Source organism: Sparus aurata, chromosome 13 (genome assembly GCF_900880675.1).
Source record: "Sparus aurata chromosome 13, fSpaAur1.1, whole genome shotgun sequence".
Taxonomy (NCBI): Eukaryota; Metazoa; Chordata; class Actinopteri; order Spariformes; family Sparidae; genus Sparus; species Sparus aurata.
The window spans coordinates 26,518,507-26,538,991 of NC_044199.1; the positions used below are offsets into that span (position 1 = coordinate 26,518,507).

The 20,485-nt window shown below is 40.5% G+C and overlaps 1 protein-coding gene across 2 annotated transcripts in view; it reads left to right on the forward strand.

The window, feature by feature from the left end:
• Positions 1-20,485, forward strand: part of gria4b (glutamate receptor, ionotropic, AMPA 4b) — a 146,774-nt gene that overhangs the window by 117,577 nt on the left and 8,712 nt on the right. Inside the window, exons 11-14 of one of the 2 annotated variants that reach the window (XM_030436965.1) lie at positions 1,506-1,879; positions 13,656-13,854; positions 15,649-15,896; positions 20,114-20,228. In XM_030436965.1, the coding sequence (XP_030292825.1) occupies positions 1,506-1,879; positions 13,656-13,854; positions 15,649-15,896; positions 20,114-20,228 (936 nt within the window). The remainder of the gene's footprint in view (positions 1-1,505; positions 1,880-13,655; positions 13,855-15,648; positions 15,897-20,113; positions 20,229-20,485) is intronic. The other variant, XM_030436966.1, reaches the window with a different exon arrangement.

Here is a 20,485-nt window from a genome sequence, read left to right on the forward strand (position 1 = left end):
TTACATAGTGTAGGAGCAGCTGTTCAGGGCAGTAGTCAAAGATTTCAGGCAAGTGTAGCAGCCATCCACCGAACTGATTTGAGTACAAATATTTCCTCAGTTTATTTAAAAAAAACGCAAAATCCAGACACCATAAAAACTGTTGATCTCATGTTCTTACTTTATTTATGATGTTTCAAACCTCAGACCTTCAATAGATATAATTCATAGAGACAAACAGCAGCTGTGGAATCATTTGTGCCAAAAATTGCTGTGTTTCTTATGGGCTATGGTAATGTAAACTTACCTGTGTATACATATGGCCTGGTGCTGTTTGTCTATATGAATGTTACCTGATGAGGATTTGATCCAGTGGATGTTTCTGTGAGCATTTTGCAGCAATTGAAAATAAATATGAACAAAATCTTCCATAGGTTACTCTTGGGTGAAGATTTGAGATAGTCGAGGGAGAGAATGAGCAGGGTCAGGGCAAGCCCCTCACAAGTATAGTAATACCTGTTTGTGTGTTTGAAAATGGCTGCTGTGCACCAGTTTGTGTAGCGAGCACTGCACCATTGAGTGTGTGACTGTGGGCAGACGGGAAGCTGGCACCGTTCATGGGAACGTCTGAGGACATGGAAGCCGTCAGCACTTTGCTCAGAGAACAGTCATTTCTTCTGAGTTCTCTATGAAAAGCCCTGTGCTACCACAAAAGCCCAGCCTCCCTTTAACCTGCCATGTATTTCAGCACACACTGAACGCCCCGGAGCTGTCATCTTAGTGCATTCTGCTGAGGATGAAAGGACTTAATTCGCTTTCATTTTCTTTCCCTCTTTCCTGTTTTTCTCCTCTCGGACCTCCTTAAGTGTCAGATGGTCCTAATGAAAGTTTAAAATCTTGCTGATATTAAGCCCCTTTTTGCCCCCAAGCCAGGCAGACAAGGTCATGAGTGTTGCTAAGTCACTCGCTGTAATCTGGTTTGCGGATTTGCAGCAAGCCAGTGTGCAGTTTTCCACAGCTGCAGAACCATAGAGGTGGCTGTTTCCCATTTTTGCCTTCCTGTGCTGTAAGCATATTTCTCTGACACATTATTTTATCCTCCGTGCTGATTCTCCCAGAGTTCAGCTAAGCCTCTCAGCTTTAGAGAGGGCCTAACAATTTCTTTTATCAATTTCATTTTTGTCCTCTTTCTCTTTCTTAACTTGATCACTCTGAAATGTATTCAGCAGTCGACTGAACTTGATAACTTTGAGATTTGTTCAGTCAAGGGCGAAATTCAGAGATGACGACATTAGCCGAGGAGAAAAGAAAAAGGGGGTAATTGTTGTTGTTTTGTTTCCTGATGGCTGGCTGGATATCAGCCCTTCAGCGTGTCACATGTGTGACTAAGTGATGTTTGATTGTTGCGCGGCCGGGCTCAGAGAGATGATCCATCATTTGCATTTGTTTATCTGTCATCATTTGGATTTAGAGATGCTCTCATTCAGATGGCTCATCAAATTCCTTTTCATCCAAATCCCCCACAGAAAGCGGAAATCGCTGTGGCCCCATTGACTATCACGTTGGTCCGGGAGGAGGTGATTGACTTCTCCAAGCCCTTCATGTCGCTGGGCATTTCCATCATGATTAAGAAACCCCAAAAGTCCAAACCAGGGGTATTCTCCTTCCTGGACCCGTTGGCCTACGAGATATGGATGTGCATCGTGTTCGCCTATATCGGCGTGAGCGTGGTGCTCTTCCTGGTCAGCCGCTTCAGCCCGTACGAATGGCACACCGAGGAGCCCGAAGAGGGCACCGACGGTCAGCCAAGCGACCAGCCCCCCAATGAGTTTGGTATCTTCAACTCTCTCTGGTTCTCCCTGGGCGCCTTCATGCAGCAGGGCTGTGACATCTCCCCCAGGTAAGACACACTTTTATCTCAATATCAGAGGATTTTATCTCAAAAAAGTACAAAAGTTACTGGATGTTTAGTCCATATTTGTCCTCAGGCTAGGGACACATTACACAACTTTTAAGTCGATTATAATCGCTATGTGCCATCACGGCTGATTGGATTGTTTCCTTATTAGTTTAGACAAGTGCTTAAATCCCTCGCCTGTCAAGACGTCTGTCATCATTTCAGACAAGTTTGATTCAATCAAACTAAATCTTGACACCCTCCTATGAGTGGCCTCTGACAGTGGAAAAAAAATGATGAAATAACTAAATCAGTATGTTGTCCAGTCTTGATGTCATTGGCAGAAAGCTAGATAATCTGTGCAAAATCTGTGCAAAGTGTTATTTTTAATATATCCTCACACCACTAACAGTTGCGTAGTCTGTCCTTAGCTGGAATCACAACTGAAGTTCACATTTAAGTTGCATCGTCCATCATATATCATGAAAAATCTTCCATATTAGGCTCATTGTTAATTTTCTTATTGAATTTAAGATGCATTATTGTTGGCACTGAACAAGTATCTGTCTGAAGAATGGATATTATTTATATGATACACTTCCACCATAACCATATAATTTTTAGTTGTAGTGAGATTACTTTGGCGTTTTATAATATATTGCTTAAATAATATGAAAACCTCATAATTTAGTAATAATTTAGTAAACCTAAACTTGTCTGTTGACTTAACATTAATTATGTAATTCTGCATTGATTAAGATTACACAACCCTGAAGATAAAAAACAAAAAAACTTTGTGGTTTTAATTGCTTTCTTTCAGAGATGGAGAGATCGATATCAAACTGGCATTTATGAGGCAGTGGATCAAACCATTCTGAGAAAGAGGGTGGGAGTGGCAACCTTTTTGTATTATTATTTTGGGGATTTTAGTCTTTATTTTGATAGCATCAGATAGGAGAGTCAGAGTCAAAAGCTGGCTATTTTTTGTGGAAAGTCTAACTTTAATTCTGGCGACTGGGTTGACTCCTGAGGACTCAGCCTTTGTATGTGGGAGCATGCTCTACCAAGTGAGCTATAAGGCCGCCTGGGATTCGCAAACTTTTGACACTTAAAAAATGTGCTATTTCACTTTGACTGAAATTGGAGGGGACAAATAATTATTTCCCAGGATGTGTGATTCATGCCGGTGCTCAAAACGAACAAATTTCATCCTGCATAAATAATTACACACAGTTTCAGAGCATCAGAGAGGTGTTTCTGAACCAAAGTGGTAAACCGACAAACCCACTATAACGTTCCTAGAGTCACACTGCTAGCGTAGCTACAAACAAAATCTGTGTTAATTCCTAAACTTCAGTCATATGAGCACTTAATGCCAAGTTTAACTAAACACGTCTCGTCTCCAGCACCTTGACATTGATATTAATCTTTTCATCTCACTGTTATCTTCAATGATAAGAACATTTCCTTAGTTTCTCTATAACAGTATTCAGGAAATATGAGGTTTTCATCAGACACTGATGATATGATGTGATTCATAGCCTGGTTGTATCATTTCAATAAATTACAGCACAAACCTGCTGCATATAAGTGGTAATCTGCATGAGGACTGTAGTTTAAAACCATAGTATAGAGGTATTAAGTATCAAGTTCTGTGTTTTGTGTTGTTAGCTTCTGTCTCATGTTTCTGCTGCTCATGCTGTGTGTATGCCTCTACGTGCACAGTGCCATCACACTCGTATGTATATGTGGTTGTGTTTGTGAGAAGGAAAGAGAGGAGACAGTGTGTGTCTCTGCTCGTATTGATTTTTTGTCTCTCTCTCTCTTCTCCAGCCATAGTGTTCTTCACTGTCTGACTTGCATACACGCTATGTTGAATGCTTGTAAGGGAATTAGGTTGTCTCGCTGTCTGTCAGCTTTCCAGTCGGGGCTTCGCACTGTGTGTATTTGAGCTCCAGTTACATAAGCGACCGTGCTTTTTTGTCAAGCCGCTGTCCGCTTCATGGTGTGATTCACTGAGAATACAATGTCTAGGTGTCGTCTTTCACCCTGTCTGTGACTTCTCTTCCCTTTTGTCCAAATTACGAGGCTCAAACTCAGCATCCTGCGGGCTCTGATGTCCAGTAAGAATTGCGTACTTTGGTTGAAGGGTGGAGAATTTGGAGCTTGTACAGTTAACTGTCTGCCTGTGTTCCTCTCCTGCCTTTAAGGGCTGGTCGTCTTTGTTTTCCAATCAAAGATCAGGCTTCCTGTCCGTCATCATTCTCCCTGCTGACATGCACTGTCATGGTGAAACCTATAGACTGGTAAAGCCTGTAATTCTTGATGGTTTCTCACTTCCCGTTAAGCCCTTCTCAGCTGTTTGAATGGCTTTGTCAAGCTTAAAGTTCAAGAAGATGGATTGTTTGGGTTATTTTAAGATACAGCAAAAATGGCTTCTATAGTTATTTTAAGTCGCTCATATAATACTTCTCTTATCTGCTTTATAAGCCCTTATGGATCTTGTACAGTAATAGAGTTTGTAAGATTTTAGGAGATGAAAGGAGGACCAAAACCAGCCTGTATCTTTCAGCCTCCCCCACACCAGAGGAGAACACAAGATGGAGGATCCCGAGGTACATTAGAGCGGCTTGGAAATTATAGCCTGGCCTCACGTAAGCAACCTATAGAGGACACTATAGCGGGCCTGTGACTGTGATTAAGGCCACTCATTTAAGGAGTACACTCGCTTTGTTCACATGTGTGCAGTCCACCCCCCCCACCCACCACCATAACCACCACCCCTGCTCGCCACATCTCTGCCTGTGTACTGCAGATAAGGACTTAAGAGCCGCACAACAATATCGGCGTCAGAATGGAAAGTCTACATTTCAACCCCTCTCTGTCTCTGGCTGTGGTCCCCGCTGCATTCCACCTGTCACCGCTAATCCCATGGGCCTCTCCCAATCCATCAGCACCAAGCCCCGGAGCTCAGGAGCGCTTCCACTCCAGTTTAGCCTGACAGGGCAACATGCAAATCCCCTCACACAGGGGAGATTAGACGGTGTGGAGGGAGTGACGAGGCCAGAGGTGAATGGGACGAATTTGGGGCGAGGGCCGCTATGGCTGGCTGGACGGTGGTCCGACTGCATCACAGACGGTTTCTGAAAGTTTTGAGAGGCTAAATGTTCATCTAGTGAAGGATCGACTTACATGAGCAGGTTTTGGTAGGTTTAGGTTTCACCCAGTAAATAGTTTGTTTTGACAGTCTTGCATGAATTTTACGATACCATTTCTTTGTTCCCGATATTGATTCCAATACCTTAACATTAGCCGATACCAAGTATCAATTAAATAGCAGTGTGTTAATACATATATATACAGTATACAGCAATACAAAGAATGAATGACATCAAGCTTTCTTCCATAATCTAGTTGGACAGTCAGTCATAACTGAAAAATAACAAAAATTCCAACAAATGTACGTTTGCTAAACTGTGCTTGAATTTTATAGATATTGGCTGCTTGTGCAGTGACAAATCTGTCAAGTGTCGTACAGTGTATGGGACATTGCAGGGAAGTACTAGGGTCCTGTTTTGGGCCTAATAGATTATGTGGTATTGACTCAGATCAGTGCATAGACTCATGTAGGCCTTATTGTTGGCACCCATCCAGCGTTTTAGGTGGCATCGGAGAGGCATTTCTGATGCTGGATTCATAGTGGAAAACTCCTTATTCATACTCAAATCTTGCTTGCATGTACTGATGTCTCAAGTCAGATTTGCAAAAAACACTCTTAACTGCCCAAAATGTTTTCTAAATTTCTTGTTTGAACCCGATGAATGCTACTTGTTAGACAGTAGTTGCGTAAGATTTCAGAATTGCTGTAATAACCCTAAAAATGCTGCGTGTCATCAAATGAGATTAATGAGATTATTCTAACGTGAATGTGAAAAACAAAATGGAATAAAATAATATAAAACAACCAGTACAACCTGTTAGCCATCAGCTAACAAAGTCAGAGGGCTAGGAAAAGACTTGTCACTGGGCATCTTTAAAAATAATGAATTAAAAGAAATAATGGCTTTGGTTGGAAATTTGGTTTTCCAATGTACAGTATGTGTTCAACCAGCAAGTAGCCACATTTTTTACTGTACCTCACTGTTGTTAGAGAAAGCATCTTACCACTGGAAACACTTTGGAAAACACAAGCCTTCCCCTGTGTTTAAAGCACCGGGCTTCACTAACTGAGTTTGACTTTGTTTACACACTAACAACATTTATATTAGCTGGCATCAAGTGAATTTTAATTGGTCCTCAGCTGGTTCTGTTGTAGGTGTAGTGAAGGAGGATGGCATACAGCTAAAGGTTACTTGTCAAACAAATAGCAGGTAAGAGTTAAGATAATCCGACTGAAATGCCATTTGGTGTAATTTATTCACCAATCAGTGCCCTCTTTTGACCAGCTGCCACAGATTGATACATCAGTAATGATAATCCAGTAATATAAAAGTAAAGTGACAGTACTTTTGAATGCAGGACTTTTAAATGATTTGATTTTGTAGTTGTATTCCCTCCTTGTGTGTCTGTCCTCATATATTATTCTACCTTTCCTTATATAGCAATTTATTTTACTCATTTCAAAACACAGCGGCGAAAGAAAAAAGCAGAGGTTAAAATAGCACAGAACGTCTTCCTCTCCTCTCTCTCTTGCTGTCTGTTAATAAGGGTTAATACCCCCTTCTGCTCCCTCAAGGCAGCCCATAATAATTAATTCAGTGATTAATATCCTGGTCTCCAATGGTAATGTCTCCGTGGAAACAGGAGAAGTGGGGAGCTTAAATGAAATGGTGACATGATAGTCTTTTTAATTGACTACAAATCCCAGATGAAAAGAATTTAAGTTATTTTCTCCCGAGACTGCAGGATGTCACTTCAAGTCAGAAAATATCAATACAAACATGCACCGTCTGTCACTTCATGATGCCGTAATTGGTCATGGCTGTTCCAGGTGTTGTCAGTCACTTCCATCTCATTGCAGCAGATGGATTATCTTTGTCTCCTCTGCTGAGTCACAGTTGCCACGTCTCTGGCGAGCTAATGAGAATGCAGCGATTGGCTTGATTAGTCCTGATTAACTCGGAGTGAGTGCATACTGATGGCAAATTTCCTGATGGCGACAGATGAAGCGTAACTTTTAATTTGAGTTGTGGATTTAGGCCAACAAAAGCTGCGTTTGAAAAGGAGAAATGACTTTCAAGTGGTCTATCTGCAAGACTCCCATTATTCTATTAATTCAATGCCAATTAGCTTTGTTATCCAGCTGACACACTGCTGTTCTGCTGCATCGCTTACTGCTTATGTCAGCAGGGCTCGTCCTTCGTCACACTCGCTTGATTTGGTGCACTATTCTCTCAAATTATATGCATTGCCAGAGGCTCTGATTGCATCAGAATGTACAACAGTGGTCTTTCACTTCAAAGTCTAGAGACTGTTTAGTGTTTCCTGCTTTGAAATCGTGGTGGAAAAGAAGGTAGCTTTCCTAAAGTCTCAGGCTGTTATTGAACGTATTATTTGTGTAGCCTTGGTTCAACCTTCTTTTCTTTGTGACACCTTTATACTATCAGTGCAGCATTTTTTTTATCAGTGCATAAACACAGAACAGAGACCTCATGTGGGAATAAGCAAACAAGACAGCAACAAAACAAAACAAAAAAAAACAACGTTGATAAAATGTCATGCTTTAATGTTCTTAAAACATATGATTTTTCTCATGCTGTCCATTCCTGTAGTGCCTATATTCACTGTCTATCAGAATGGTTTTGGTCCCTGTTAGACCCCCCTCCCAAAAAGCACGGTCTTCTTGATTGGTCAGCCTCCACAGGCCTGAGCAGGTAACACCTCCTGTTGTTTTGCATTAGATCTGCTGGTGTTTTTGAAACAACGGCAGATAGGCGCCGTGACTGAAGGCTGTAACTGAATAGTCGTGACATCACAACCTTACAGAAGACCAGACGACTTGTTTAAAGGCACAGTTTCTGGAGACGGGGTTCAGCCTTTAGGCATTAATCAAAAGAGACATACAAATCTTATTTTCAGTAGTATTTTTTTTTGTAGTAGTTTTTGTAGTATAAAGATAGTCCAAGAAATAATGTCACAATAGGCAAAAATACCAATGTAGGCACTCGGGAAATACTGTATTTCTATTGCAGAAAACTAAATCTTAAAAACCAAAATATGTCCATGTTGCATTGAGCTGTCGAGTGTTTATTTGTATTATATAGTATTTTTATATTTTTTATATCTTTGTTTAGAAATCTTTTTTGTTAATAAATAAATCGTTTTTAGAACAAGTATTTCCATCCTAACGTTAGATTTGTACCCAACTGTTATCTGCGGGCTCTTTATTATTTGAAACCAGGCTTCTATTTAAGTATTTACAGTTAGGCAGTGATTTTAAAATTGTACATCAGTGCTGCAGCTGAGGCGGAGAGACAGAGGACAGAAAACTGAAGTAGAGGCAGAGATTGACGGTTTGTCTGCTATGAATAAGTCAAACAGCGCTGTCTCGCCCCCAGGTGTCACCCTGGGAGCACACCATCACCTCGTCATTTATTTAGGCTCCGCTCAAGGTCAGAGCTCTCTCTTCACTTTATCACCTCCTCTTCCTCTTCATGTTGCTGAAAGTCCCCATTTCGCTCAATCTGTCCCACAAATATTCCCTAAATCCTTAGAAAACCTCCACACTCTGCACCAAATCATCTCTGACAGCAGCTTTTTATTTCTCACATCAAAGGAAGGAAGGGAGAGAAGTGGGGCATTAAAGTTTGCTACCTCACATCACATTATGACATATTTTTTTGCAGATTGGTAACTGATATTAACGTGAACCATAATTGTATTTTAATACTTTTCCCGAATGTTTTTTTTATCTTTTAACTTCCACTTAACCTCCTCAACATTGTTTTACTTTTAAGTGCCCCTTTCTGTGTCTTCAGATTGGGAAAATAAGCATTCTTTTACATTCTATGACACTATCACGTATATATTGTATATTCTGTATGCTGCTTGTTCCAGCTGTTCTTTGAAGCTTTACGACGCATACACTGTGTGAAATATTTAGACCTGTTACACCATTTATCGTGGAGGTTTGCTGGATGTCTCCCTATCGTTCAGCCTGTCACGTTTGGTGTATTTTGAAAGCAGCAGGCAATTTGAGGTGGGATCCTGTCCTCCGTGTAAAAGCTCCATTTTGTAAGAAAGTTGATTTTTGGGTGTCATTCTCAACTTGTCAAAAACTGGCGCTTTGAGAAGACGACCAACCTGACCTACAATCCCAAGGTGTCAATATTTTTTTGACGAGTCAGGAATGAGATTCAGAAATCAATTTTAAAAGTGGAGGTTTTTTTAAAAGAAATGACCAAAATGTACATCCCATGTTAACCTGCAATCCCCCCTCTTTATCCCTGAGTGAAAGAGAGTGTAGAGGCAAAGGGGTTCTTTTTAATGTGTTGCCCAACTCATTGATATTGATAGCAGATCAATGTGTCAGCTTCATTTCGGATCTATAATATTTCCTGAACTATATACTTTAGATACTATCCAGCAACAGATTTGTGTGTTCTGCCATCTAGCTGCGATGGCAAGTCGTAATGACTCACTCAACATTATTCATATTGTACATAATAGATTTTAATTACAACAATAGCCAGGATAGATGATGGAGAAATAGAGACAGGATACAGACGCTTACAGGATGTTTTCATCCTTTGCACACCCAAAGAATCTATATAAGATAAGAATGCACAACATATATTGAGCTGGTAAATTATTACACACACACACACACACACATAAATATATATATATTAACAGATATTTATTGGTTTCAGTGAAATTACAGTCGATAAAGAGAGCCAAGAATAAACACAGGGAAGAAGACGAAGAAGTGCAGCAGATCTGTTGTCTCGTGACATCAACCTCCTGCACCTTGGCAGAGCCACGCAGTGTAGACTACACTTTTTTCCAGAGTAGAAGTTTGGCTCTTCTGTTATAGCAACTGAACTCTGCACAGGTTCTTCCTGATTTTCTAGTTATACAGTCATTGTCAAAAGTAATGTTAAATATAAAGCTACAAGTAGCAAATTGTTCTCTTCTATTTTAGGGACATGCCACCACAGTAATAGAGACTTGTCTACTTCCCTGGATTCCTGTATACTATATTGAAGCCTACATACTCTGAAAGTTGGTGTTACCTTTGTAATCAAAGTGACCAAATGATCCAAGTAAGATTGTGTGGTAGCGGAAGCACAAGAGGATCATAGAGATGCACTGCTGCCTGTAGTTGTCCTGTACTATTCCTTTCTATTATCATTCAGTAGAGTCTATGCTGCTGAAAACACACCACAGATCAAACCACAGCTCTGACAAAATATTTCAGGAAAGATTACTTTGGGGTTATGGATAGTTTGAGTTAGATTTTTCGATGGATTTTTACAATAAACAAATTTGCTGACTGACGATTTCAACGAAACGATTACATTTCAGGGAAAGTTCTCTGGGATTGATCAACACTCTGATGCACATTATGGGTTTTTGTTTGGTTCATGAGTTAAATTAATAGATTAAATTTACAGACTACATATTTAGCTGAGATGTCAGTGTGGCTGATAATGTGCAGATTGATTACATTAATTGTTGCAGACGAGGGCAGAAATATCACCAAGCCAACAAGTAGGCCATCCCAGCCTCTTTAAATCTCTCCTCTCCTTTTTAATAAGTAAAAATTAATTTAACTTAAGTGCGTCAAACAGTCGCAGAGAAGTGCTGACTAATTGCTGTATAATTGCAGAAATTATTCTTTTTTTTCTCTCTACATTTAGTCTTTTTATCTACCCTGAGGCTTCTTGGACTGCTGCAAAGAATCCCATTCCCCCAACACTGGAGCCAATTTCTATTTTGTTTCCACTTTATTTCTTCTAATACTTCCCCCCGACTGGTTTTCTTCTTTCATCCACTCGTGGGAAAAACTGAGCTCGTACATCATTACAGTCAAGTTCTCCCCAACGTTTACAACATGCTGCTACAGTGAAACAGTTTCTGCTGAGCTCCGTATTGCACAAAAACACGTGGAATGACCACACTTGGAGAGATACATGTATTACTAGAAATGCAAATATATCAACAGTCCTCACAGTAAAAAAAATTATCTACTCTTAATCTCCTTACTTTTCAAATATTTCTCTTAATCTCACTTTTTGAAGTTTTCTTTTTTTTCTTTTTAGTTTTCTGACAGTTTAGTTGCCCAAAGCCTGCTTCTTACACATACACTGCAACAAACTGTTCTACCCCACACCCTCAGCAGAAGTCAGTGATTGTAAATTCCACCAAAGCACAATATAAACCCGAAATATCCGTGATTTTACTCAAGGTATTGGTGCGTTTTGTTTAACTGGCTGTTCCTGTAACTCCTTGGGAAATGTCAAATGATAGGTCAGAGAGTTGTAGAACTTACTTAACGTCAGCAAGAATCACATACTGTGCTTTTAAGGACTTTATTATTTCAGTTGTTATTTCATTATGAGGAAGCACAATATGTGCCATGGCAGGTGCCGAGGAAGGTAAAGGGTCGGGTCAAACAGAACTCTTTCGTATCAGGTGCTGTCCGAAAAAGTTGCCACTGCGCTCTAACCAGCTGGTACTTCATCCTGGATACATGTATCCATGTAAAGAAAAAAGGGTCAGGCTCAGAAATATGTCTTTTGATGAATTATCCTCTGTCTAGCTGTCCCAAATCAAAAGTAACAATTTTGAATGAGGTGGGACATGTGATAGTCAGCAAAAAAAGGAGGGAATCTCTGTCTGACAGCATGTTCCGACCAGGCACATTTTGAACAGGACCTGCACTTTTCATTTAGATATGGGGATAACGGTCCACATTTTCAGATGGTCTCTCTTGGAAGACTTTCATAGTGTTTTGCTATGGTTGTTCACATAAAAAGTGAATTGATAAAAAAAGAGTTTGAGAGAAATGTTCAACCCCTTACTCCTTTCCTGAGCTCTGCAAAGCAAGCCAATTATGGCATGAAGCGGGTGTGAATGTCGTACACAGACCCCCGACAAAAATGAATCATGTTTATTTAAAAATGTTCAGCCCGACCTTTATCATCATAACATATATGGTGTAGAATCCCTCTGTCATTGTGCAGAGGCGAGTGAAGACAGTGACGTGGCCTGAAAATTACCCAAACTCGCAGCGTTAAGCTTCATCCCCTCTGTTTACTGCAGGCCCATCAAGACACAGCAGTGTGTCACTGTGGATCAAAGTCAGCGGTATCAGCCAGCAAACACACAGCACAGAGGGTTGGAAGGATGGCAGAGAGACACTCCTCCTCTGGTCCCATTATTACACTCCCACAATCCACTGCTGCCGGCATAGAAAGGAGCAAGAAAGAGAAAAAGATGGAGATGGTCTGATGGAGAGAATGGAGGGGATTTTGGCAGGTGGGGAAAAAAAGGGAAATAGAGAGAGGATAGAACTCATCTTATCGCGCACACCCTCCGCCTCTTAAGTCATTATTTTACAGTTAAATTCTCTGTGCTCAAAAAAGCCGCAATCGTCTAAAGGAGGAAGAAAATGGAGTGTGGGGAGAAGAAGAGAGGGAAGTCATTTGTATTCAAATCCAGAGCTAATACGTCAAGTAAGTCTATTTCATGGGCAAAGCTTCCATGCACATGCTCGACTGCAGCACTTCTCACTGCTACAGGCACTTTCATCGGTACAGACCGAGAGAACAGAGGATTCCTCGCTAATTCTGTGGTTAGAGTGGCAGAACCTTTCCTGTTTGTTAAAATAAAGTGTCCTAAATGTCTCTCCACGAGATTCGGGTAATCAAGGTTCTTTCAGGTGTTGGAGCACTGAGAAAAAGGCTGCAGCCACCCTCTTTGTAAACGTCACACATGCCTGGAGATTACAGCAGAACAAAGTGTACATTGGGGACAGTGGAAGACAGCCAGATTGCAATAAGACACAGTAGAAATACCAGCCAAGAAAACACTGACTGTTGCAGATGCCTCTCATATCCCCCCATCTCTCCCTCTCTGCCTCCATCTGACAGGGAGGCCTGAGGGTTTTGTATCCTCCGCTGTTTGATTTGCACCGAGGGGAGATCTTGTTTGTTCTCCTCAATGCAGCATTTATGCTTTAAGATTCTCCTCACGACCTTGTGCTGCTCCCGAGCAGCAGGCTATCCGTCTCCCCTGAGCGAACAAACAAGAAAAGAACAGTGCCGCCGCCGCTACGTGCCGGCCAGGGGACCTGCAGCTCTTTTTCATCCCACCAATAGTCAAAACGAAGAAAGGGTGGAAGGGGGAGAGAAGGTGGGGGAGAAAGGGTGACAGGAGTAGCCAACCTGGTCTTTATCAGATCCGGTCAACACAGGCGTGGGGGAGTTTTTTATGAGGCAATCTGCACTAATGAGGGGTAAATACAGCTGTGGATGTGGTTGAGTGTTGTCGGAGCTCCACCTTGTGGTGGCAGATAGTCTCGTCATGCTTACAGTCATATTTCATTCACGGTGATTGTTTCACACTGTATATTCAAGCACTGACCGACTGTTTTCTGTCTTTCTGTCCTCCTCTCCTCCTTGCCCCTTATTTTTACCTCCTCCTCCAATAATCATTTTCCCGGCTCTCCCTCCGTCCCTCTTATTTTGATCTTATCCATCCTCTGTACGTCCCTAATCCTTCCAAATGGTCCCTGCAATATTCTTCCACCTCCTTCCTTGTTTCGCTCTCCAAGATCGTTATCCGGTCGTATCGTGGGAGGAGTGTGGTGGTTCTTCACTCTCATCATTATCTCGTCCTACACGGCCAACCTGGCTGCCTTCCTCACTGTGGAGAGGATGGTGTCCCCCATCGAGAGTGCCGAGGATCTGGCCAAGCAGACGGACATCGCCTACGGCACTCTGGACTCCGGCTCCACCAAAGAGTTCTTCAGGGTGAGTAGGTGTTTCTAGGGTTAATGGTCTCCTCTCAGACAGGTAGGGGAGCCAATGCAGCACTCCCACACTCTTCTAAACATTTGCAAGATTAGCAGGTCTCCAAGGCAACTCTGTGTCCTGGAAATTACAGCTATCATTTTGTCAGATATTTTTTGAAAGAAACAGGCACACGGCCCTCAGTGATGTTCACTGATGACATTTTTGTGATCAGAGTGGATGTAAAAAAAAAGATGAGACTAAACTTTATCGATCCCAGAGGGGAAATGAACATAGGGACAGGCTTAGAAAACACTTAAACTACTTTTTAAATAAAATAAATGAAACATGATGTATTAAATAATGAAAGAAATTATAAAGGCAACATTAAAAAGCTATACGTATTATTATATACACATATTACAATACATTAGACGTAGATGTTTGTGTTTTGTGTGGAGTACTGCAACCACGACAGGTGAACTATAGGTACGAATAATAGCAGTGATGGAATGTAACTAAGTACTTGTACTGAGTATTTTAATTTTCTGCTACTGTATACTTCCACTCTACCACATTTTGGAACCGAATGTTGTATTTTTAACTCCACTATATTTATCTAATAACTTTAGTTAGTAGTAACTTTGCAGATTACATGCTGCATCAGAGCATAGCTCATTGTAAAATTGGTTTAGCGTAACTGATTCTGATAATCCAAAAAATATTTGTATGGATGAGTTTCACTTTATTAAGATTACATTTTAATACGATATCTTTTCTTTTACTCAAGTATGACTTTGGGGTGCTTTTTACAACACTGATAATAGTACTATGAATATAGCTATATACACTAAAGTACATAATGTTATATAGTATATGTGGGCAGTATGTCATGTACACAGTATACAGTAATAATACAGTACGATGAAGTATATATATATATATATATATATATATATCTATAACAGAAATGTTAGCATACACAATTATTTAGCATAGAATGTAATTTAATTATATAAAAGCACATTAATGACATGTAAACACATTTTTATCTTTTAAAAAATGTTGCATCATTTAATTTGGGACATTGTAATTGCCACGAGCAGATATGGTATAGCAGGAGTGTATATCACAGGAAAAACAAACAAAAAATGTTTTTCATGTTTTTTACAAATTACTCCTCTTTCTGCAAGGAAACATAGTTCAGGTTTCAGATTTCTCCTACACTGGTTCTCCGAAGTGCCTATTTTACAAGGTGATGTCACATTAAACTTCTCCTGTTAAAGGCATATTACATTTAAAATCTTTTCGGTATCAAAAGTTGTCCTCTCGATCAAGTTTAGCTGCCTCATCCAAACCTTACTAACCATAATGAAGCTTCAGGCTGGAGTCAGTTTTGAGTTTAGTTATTTTCAGATGTAATGTATCAGTTGTTTCCCTCACTCTCTCTCTGACTGTCTTTACTGTCTGTGAGAGTAAACTGAATATCTTTGAGTTGTGCACAAAACACGACATTTAAGGACGTCATCTTGGACTTGAGGAAGTACTGATCGATGTTTTCCACCATTTTCTGACATTCTATTCTATTCAATGATTGATTAATCAAGAAAATTATTTACTGATTAATCGACAATGAAATGTTGCAGTCCTACATATATTAAATAAGAATATAGTATAATGCTTCAAAATGTAGTAATGGACTGATGCTCCATGTCTTCTCCACCTGTTGCTGTATGTGGATATGCTTCTTCCATCTTCTCCATCTCTCACGTCACATCTACCTTTGAACCTCCAACCCCCCTCTAAACCCCACAGCGGTCAAAAATCGCCGTCTACGAGAAGATGTGGGGATACATGAAGTCGGCCGAGCCCACCGTCTTCACCAAGACCACGGCTGAGGGCGTGGCGCGAGTCCGCAAGTCCAAAGGGAAATATGCCTTCCTGTTGGAGTCCACCATGAACGAGTACACAGAGCAGCGGAAGCCGTGCGACACAATGAAAGTGGGAGGCAACTTGGACTCCAAAGGCTACGGAGTAGCTACACCCAAGGGTTCACAGTTAAGGTGGGTGGAATAGTGTAACAATATGTTCTACGTGTTGTTATGGTATTCCACCTTCCCTGGTGTGCCGCCTTTTCTATCACTATCTGTCTCTGCTTGGTGTGGGTGGGTGGGGCGTTTGATTTCCTTGTTTCAGGGCAGAAGCAGTGGCTTTTTTTGTCATCTGTGTTTGTTGCATGCATGTGCGAGTCATCGTGATGACGCAGGGGTGGTTATTTCCTCTTTTTTCTCTACAGATCTCCACGACAGGTAAAATCTTTGGTGCTTGTGCTTGCTGTTTTGGCAGACATGTTGGAATGGCATGCTCCAGTAGACTCATATGAAAATGTCTCGTTTAGAAAATGCCACCTGAGATAATCTGCATATTTATATACAGGTTTAATTAGTGGAGATATTTCGCTAATGCTACTTCAGCTTCTTTCTCTTCACGGTTGACTGGTTCTTTCTTTGCAACTAAGTGACTGAAATAGTGTTTCGGGAGCCATGTGAATGCTCAGCCCTGGGTAACTCTGCCAGACTCTGTCACTGCCTCCTGCACATAGTGGAATTTACAGACCTGCCACAGAATACAGTGTCATTACTGTGGGGAGTTGCACTTCCAATACGCGCGATCATCGATCAAAGCCTGCCGGCAAGGTCCCACTGACGGGAATGGATAAATATACTAGAGGCAAAACTTCACAGGTGTGTGTGTGTGTTTGTGTTTGTGTGCACACCAGCTCCATGATTGTTCACACTTTCATTTATTTTATTTGGAGGAACAAGAACATTGTTGTTCAATACACACAAATACCAGCAAGGGCACTTTTTCTTTTTTATTTATAAAAGCTCTGAGCATCTCTGCTGTATCTAGATAATATTGGAAAATAGGAGCATTTCTAGGCTTAGCTATGTTTGCATAGACAATATTCCTTCACCCCAGTCGTAATCCTGATTAGAGATTCTACTAATTTCTTTACATGAAGCATTTTATCAGAATATAACTGTTTTGACATACGTAAAGTGGTTCTGCATGTTGAATAGCATCTCATCTGCCAAAAATTTAACAGAAGAAGAAAAAGGAAAAGGTTCAATTCATAAATTTTTTAATTTGCCCCCTTTTAATAAAATGTTCAAGATAGACTCACATCGTGTCCTGGGAACAATATTAGTGTTCCTGGTTTGGTGGATTCCAGTGGCTTGGTCAATTTTTCTAAACACTGGTTTGAATGTTTTGGGTCTTTCAACCATTGAGTCACTCGACAATCTTTTAATGCAACATTACGTAGCAATTCATGTTGTATGCGATTTGGTGCCCTCACTGTTTCTAAGTACAGAAATACAGAGATTCTGTTAAAAGTAGAAGTAATAATTCAACATCTTAACTCAGGTAAAAGTAATATAAGGTTACAGTAAGTAAAAGTACAGGCTCTGAAATGTGCTCAAACTATAAAAGTAAAAAGTAATTTTCTCCCCACTCGCTGTCTGTTGACATTTTGTCACGTCATTTACGTTGTTTCGTCTCGCTCCGTCTGCAGTGCGTGATGTGCACTGAAATAGTCAATATTTCCTATAATTGCATTTTAACTAAAGTAACAAGCCTGTCCTGAAAATGTCAGGAGGAGACGGTACAGATATTTGTGGTTAAATGTAGGGAGGACAAATACCTGAACAATCTGCTTAAGTGCCATATCAAAGTATCTCTATTTCATTACTTTCCACCTCTGATTACTATCGCTCGGTAAATCTCCTTTGCCGGTTCAGCGTTATCTTGGTCTCTTCATCTCTGTAATTTTGTTGCGGCTATTGCTCTGTCGTCCAGATTCAGGTCTGGGGCCAGTTCTTGACCGAAAAAGCTCTTTCTCCTAGTGTTCCAAAGCTCCTGGGTGCTGTTCCGAGAGCCATCAGCATACCTAACAGAACAAACTAGCCACAGCACGCAGCAAAACTGGAACATTAAAGTGACTTAATAACTGCTATTTTGAGGTAAAATTTTGCGTCAAGATCTCCAACAAAAAGGATGTTATTAGGGGCTAATATTTTCATACTGGACAGATGTTCAAAGGTTCACACCACCGCGCTCGATCTGATTGAAAATTCATTCTGGTCAACCTCCAACAGAAGTGGCAACATGATGCATTTGTGATCTGCTGCTCTTGCTATTGTGATGATTTGTAGAATATTAGGGTCCATATAAATAAGCTACTGATCATTATTAATCAAAGAGTGCATTAAAAAAAATAATAGCCAAACATTAATTCTTTTTTTTCTTTACCAACAAGATCAATTCTTCCACAGCAGCCAACTCCTCACAGCCAGTAAGTCAAACCCTGTTAGTCGTTTTCTGTAAATTCCTCTTCCTGTGAAGCCTCACGTCTAAGAGCAGCCACTGGTTTGTTTGGCTGGTGCCCGTTTTCAGCCACTGCTTTGACCAGGAAGAGTCCCTGACAGATCACGTTAGTCCCCCCCACCCCAGGCCTCTATCTTGTTATTTTGGGGATTATCATCTTCTGTCAGTCACTTGTCCGGATATCAGCGAGGAAACACACCAGCAACATCGAGAGCAGGCAACGCTGTTGTTCACGACTGTTATTTCACATGGCTCCTCGAAACGAACAACATCATTGGCGGGAAGTGAGATATTAGCTTTGCTGCTTTGTGTTTCTGATCCATCTCCATTTCTGACTGTTTTTTTTATTTTTCATAATGATGCTAATGAATTAAAAGGATCAAAATGCACGCTGAGGCAAATCTCTCTCAGTCTACACTATCGTCACACATCACCACCGCAGCCTTCAAAAGAAGCCATGAAATTAAAACGCACACTTATTTTAAAAAGCTTTTCATATGCAAGTCAATCATGATTTTCCAGAAGACGCTTAATGCTCAGAGATCCTGTGAAGCGGTGAATTGGCTGACATACATTACACTGTATACATGTGTAAAACAGGTCCAAATCCTTGAGAGGTGTCTGCTTCCAAAAGACGATATTTTAGGACTGACGATGCTGGTTGCCAACACATTCTGCCAATATTTCATGTTTTAAATCAGACGTTTAGAATGCAAAACAACCAAAGTGTTGTCTTTTCCATGTTTTATTCCTGGTAGAAAAAACATTATGTGACACTAAAATATCTGCATGCATGTTTGTGTAGAATTAAATCAAAATTTCAAAAACATTTATTCAGGAAGTGAAGCAGTGTTTTTTACACAAGATCAGCTAAAGATTTCGTCGGTGTATTTATGAGTTCCCACCAGTTAAATTAAAAAACTGATATTCCCTACTCCAGCTGATTAATTTGAATACTTTACCTGAAGTGGTAAAACTGTAGCTGTTGCTCAAATATTAAAAAGAAAAACAAAAGCTATAGCAACCTAGCATATGCTAACTCTAAATATTTGTGTTGGATAATAAAAAATGCTAACTTTATTTTTAGTGACCAGCTGGATTGTGTGGGCTGAAATGACTGCTACAGCTAAAACTAGCTTAAAAAAGGAAAAAAGAATTGAAAAGAAAAAGCTGTAATTAGCTAGTTGTGGCTAGTGTTAAAACTCTATGAGTTGGCAGAGAACTCTGTTCATTACTAGTAGTAACTGGGGATGGTTTCTAGCATATGTCATTAGCTATAGATACCTAGCATGCCCTACTGCTAAAACTCTGAGTTTGTTGAAAATTCCATCATCATTTCTAGCAGACGTCTGATTTTTTCTCAGCTGAAATGATGAATAACACCAGCAGATTTTATCAGCTGTATGTAGCTGTTATAAGCTGATGCTAACTCTAAACTCCCTGACATGGTTGAACCCTGTCTTAAACTGATTATTTAATGTTTTGAGCTTTTTCGTTTTCAAAATTACGACCCAGTAAACAGTTTTAAATATGCCCATAATGGATACATATATAAAGATATATCTTTTGCATAAGTTCCCTCATTTAAGATGCAAACAACTGTAACTAAAATCAGAATCTCCTCTATTCTAGGCTAACAGTAGTGCAAGCGTATATATCATTAAGTAACATCATTTGACTACATTATTTTTGACAACACATCGCAGCAGAGGGATTTGTGTTCAGTGTGTGTTCGGGCCCTGGGATGTAACGCATTAATGCACTTTTCCACCCTTGTCCCTCTCTTACTGCTACTCCTCCCTTCCCCTCTTCCTCCCCCCTCTTCCTTTCCCTCCCAAATTTGGACAGCATACTCACCCCCTCTCACCAAATATGTTTTATCGTTTTCAAGAAGTGCAGTTAACCTGGCTGTGTTAAAACTCAATGAGCAAGGCCTGTTGGACAAATTGAAAAACAAGTGGTGGTACGACAAAGGAGAGTGTGGCAGCGGAGGCGGTGGCGAGAAGGTTAGCCGCTATGTCGCTATGCCCATGTGACCTTGATGCGGGTAAAAGAGAAATGTGTTATGTTGGCAACAGGAGCATCTGCCGGGTCGATCAAGGAAACGTTTAATCTGGAGAGGAGAGCGAGTACTGTCAAAGCAAAAATATTCGCTGTACTGCTTATAGACTCGACAGGTTAAACTATTTAAAAGTTCTCTACTATTAGCATGATCAGACCGTCTTGCTCCAAACTAGTTATTTAAGCGTATTTGTAAGCATTT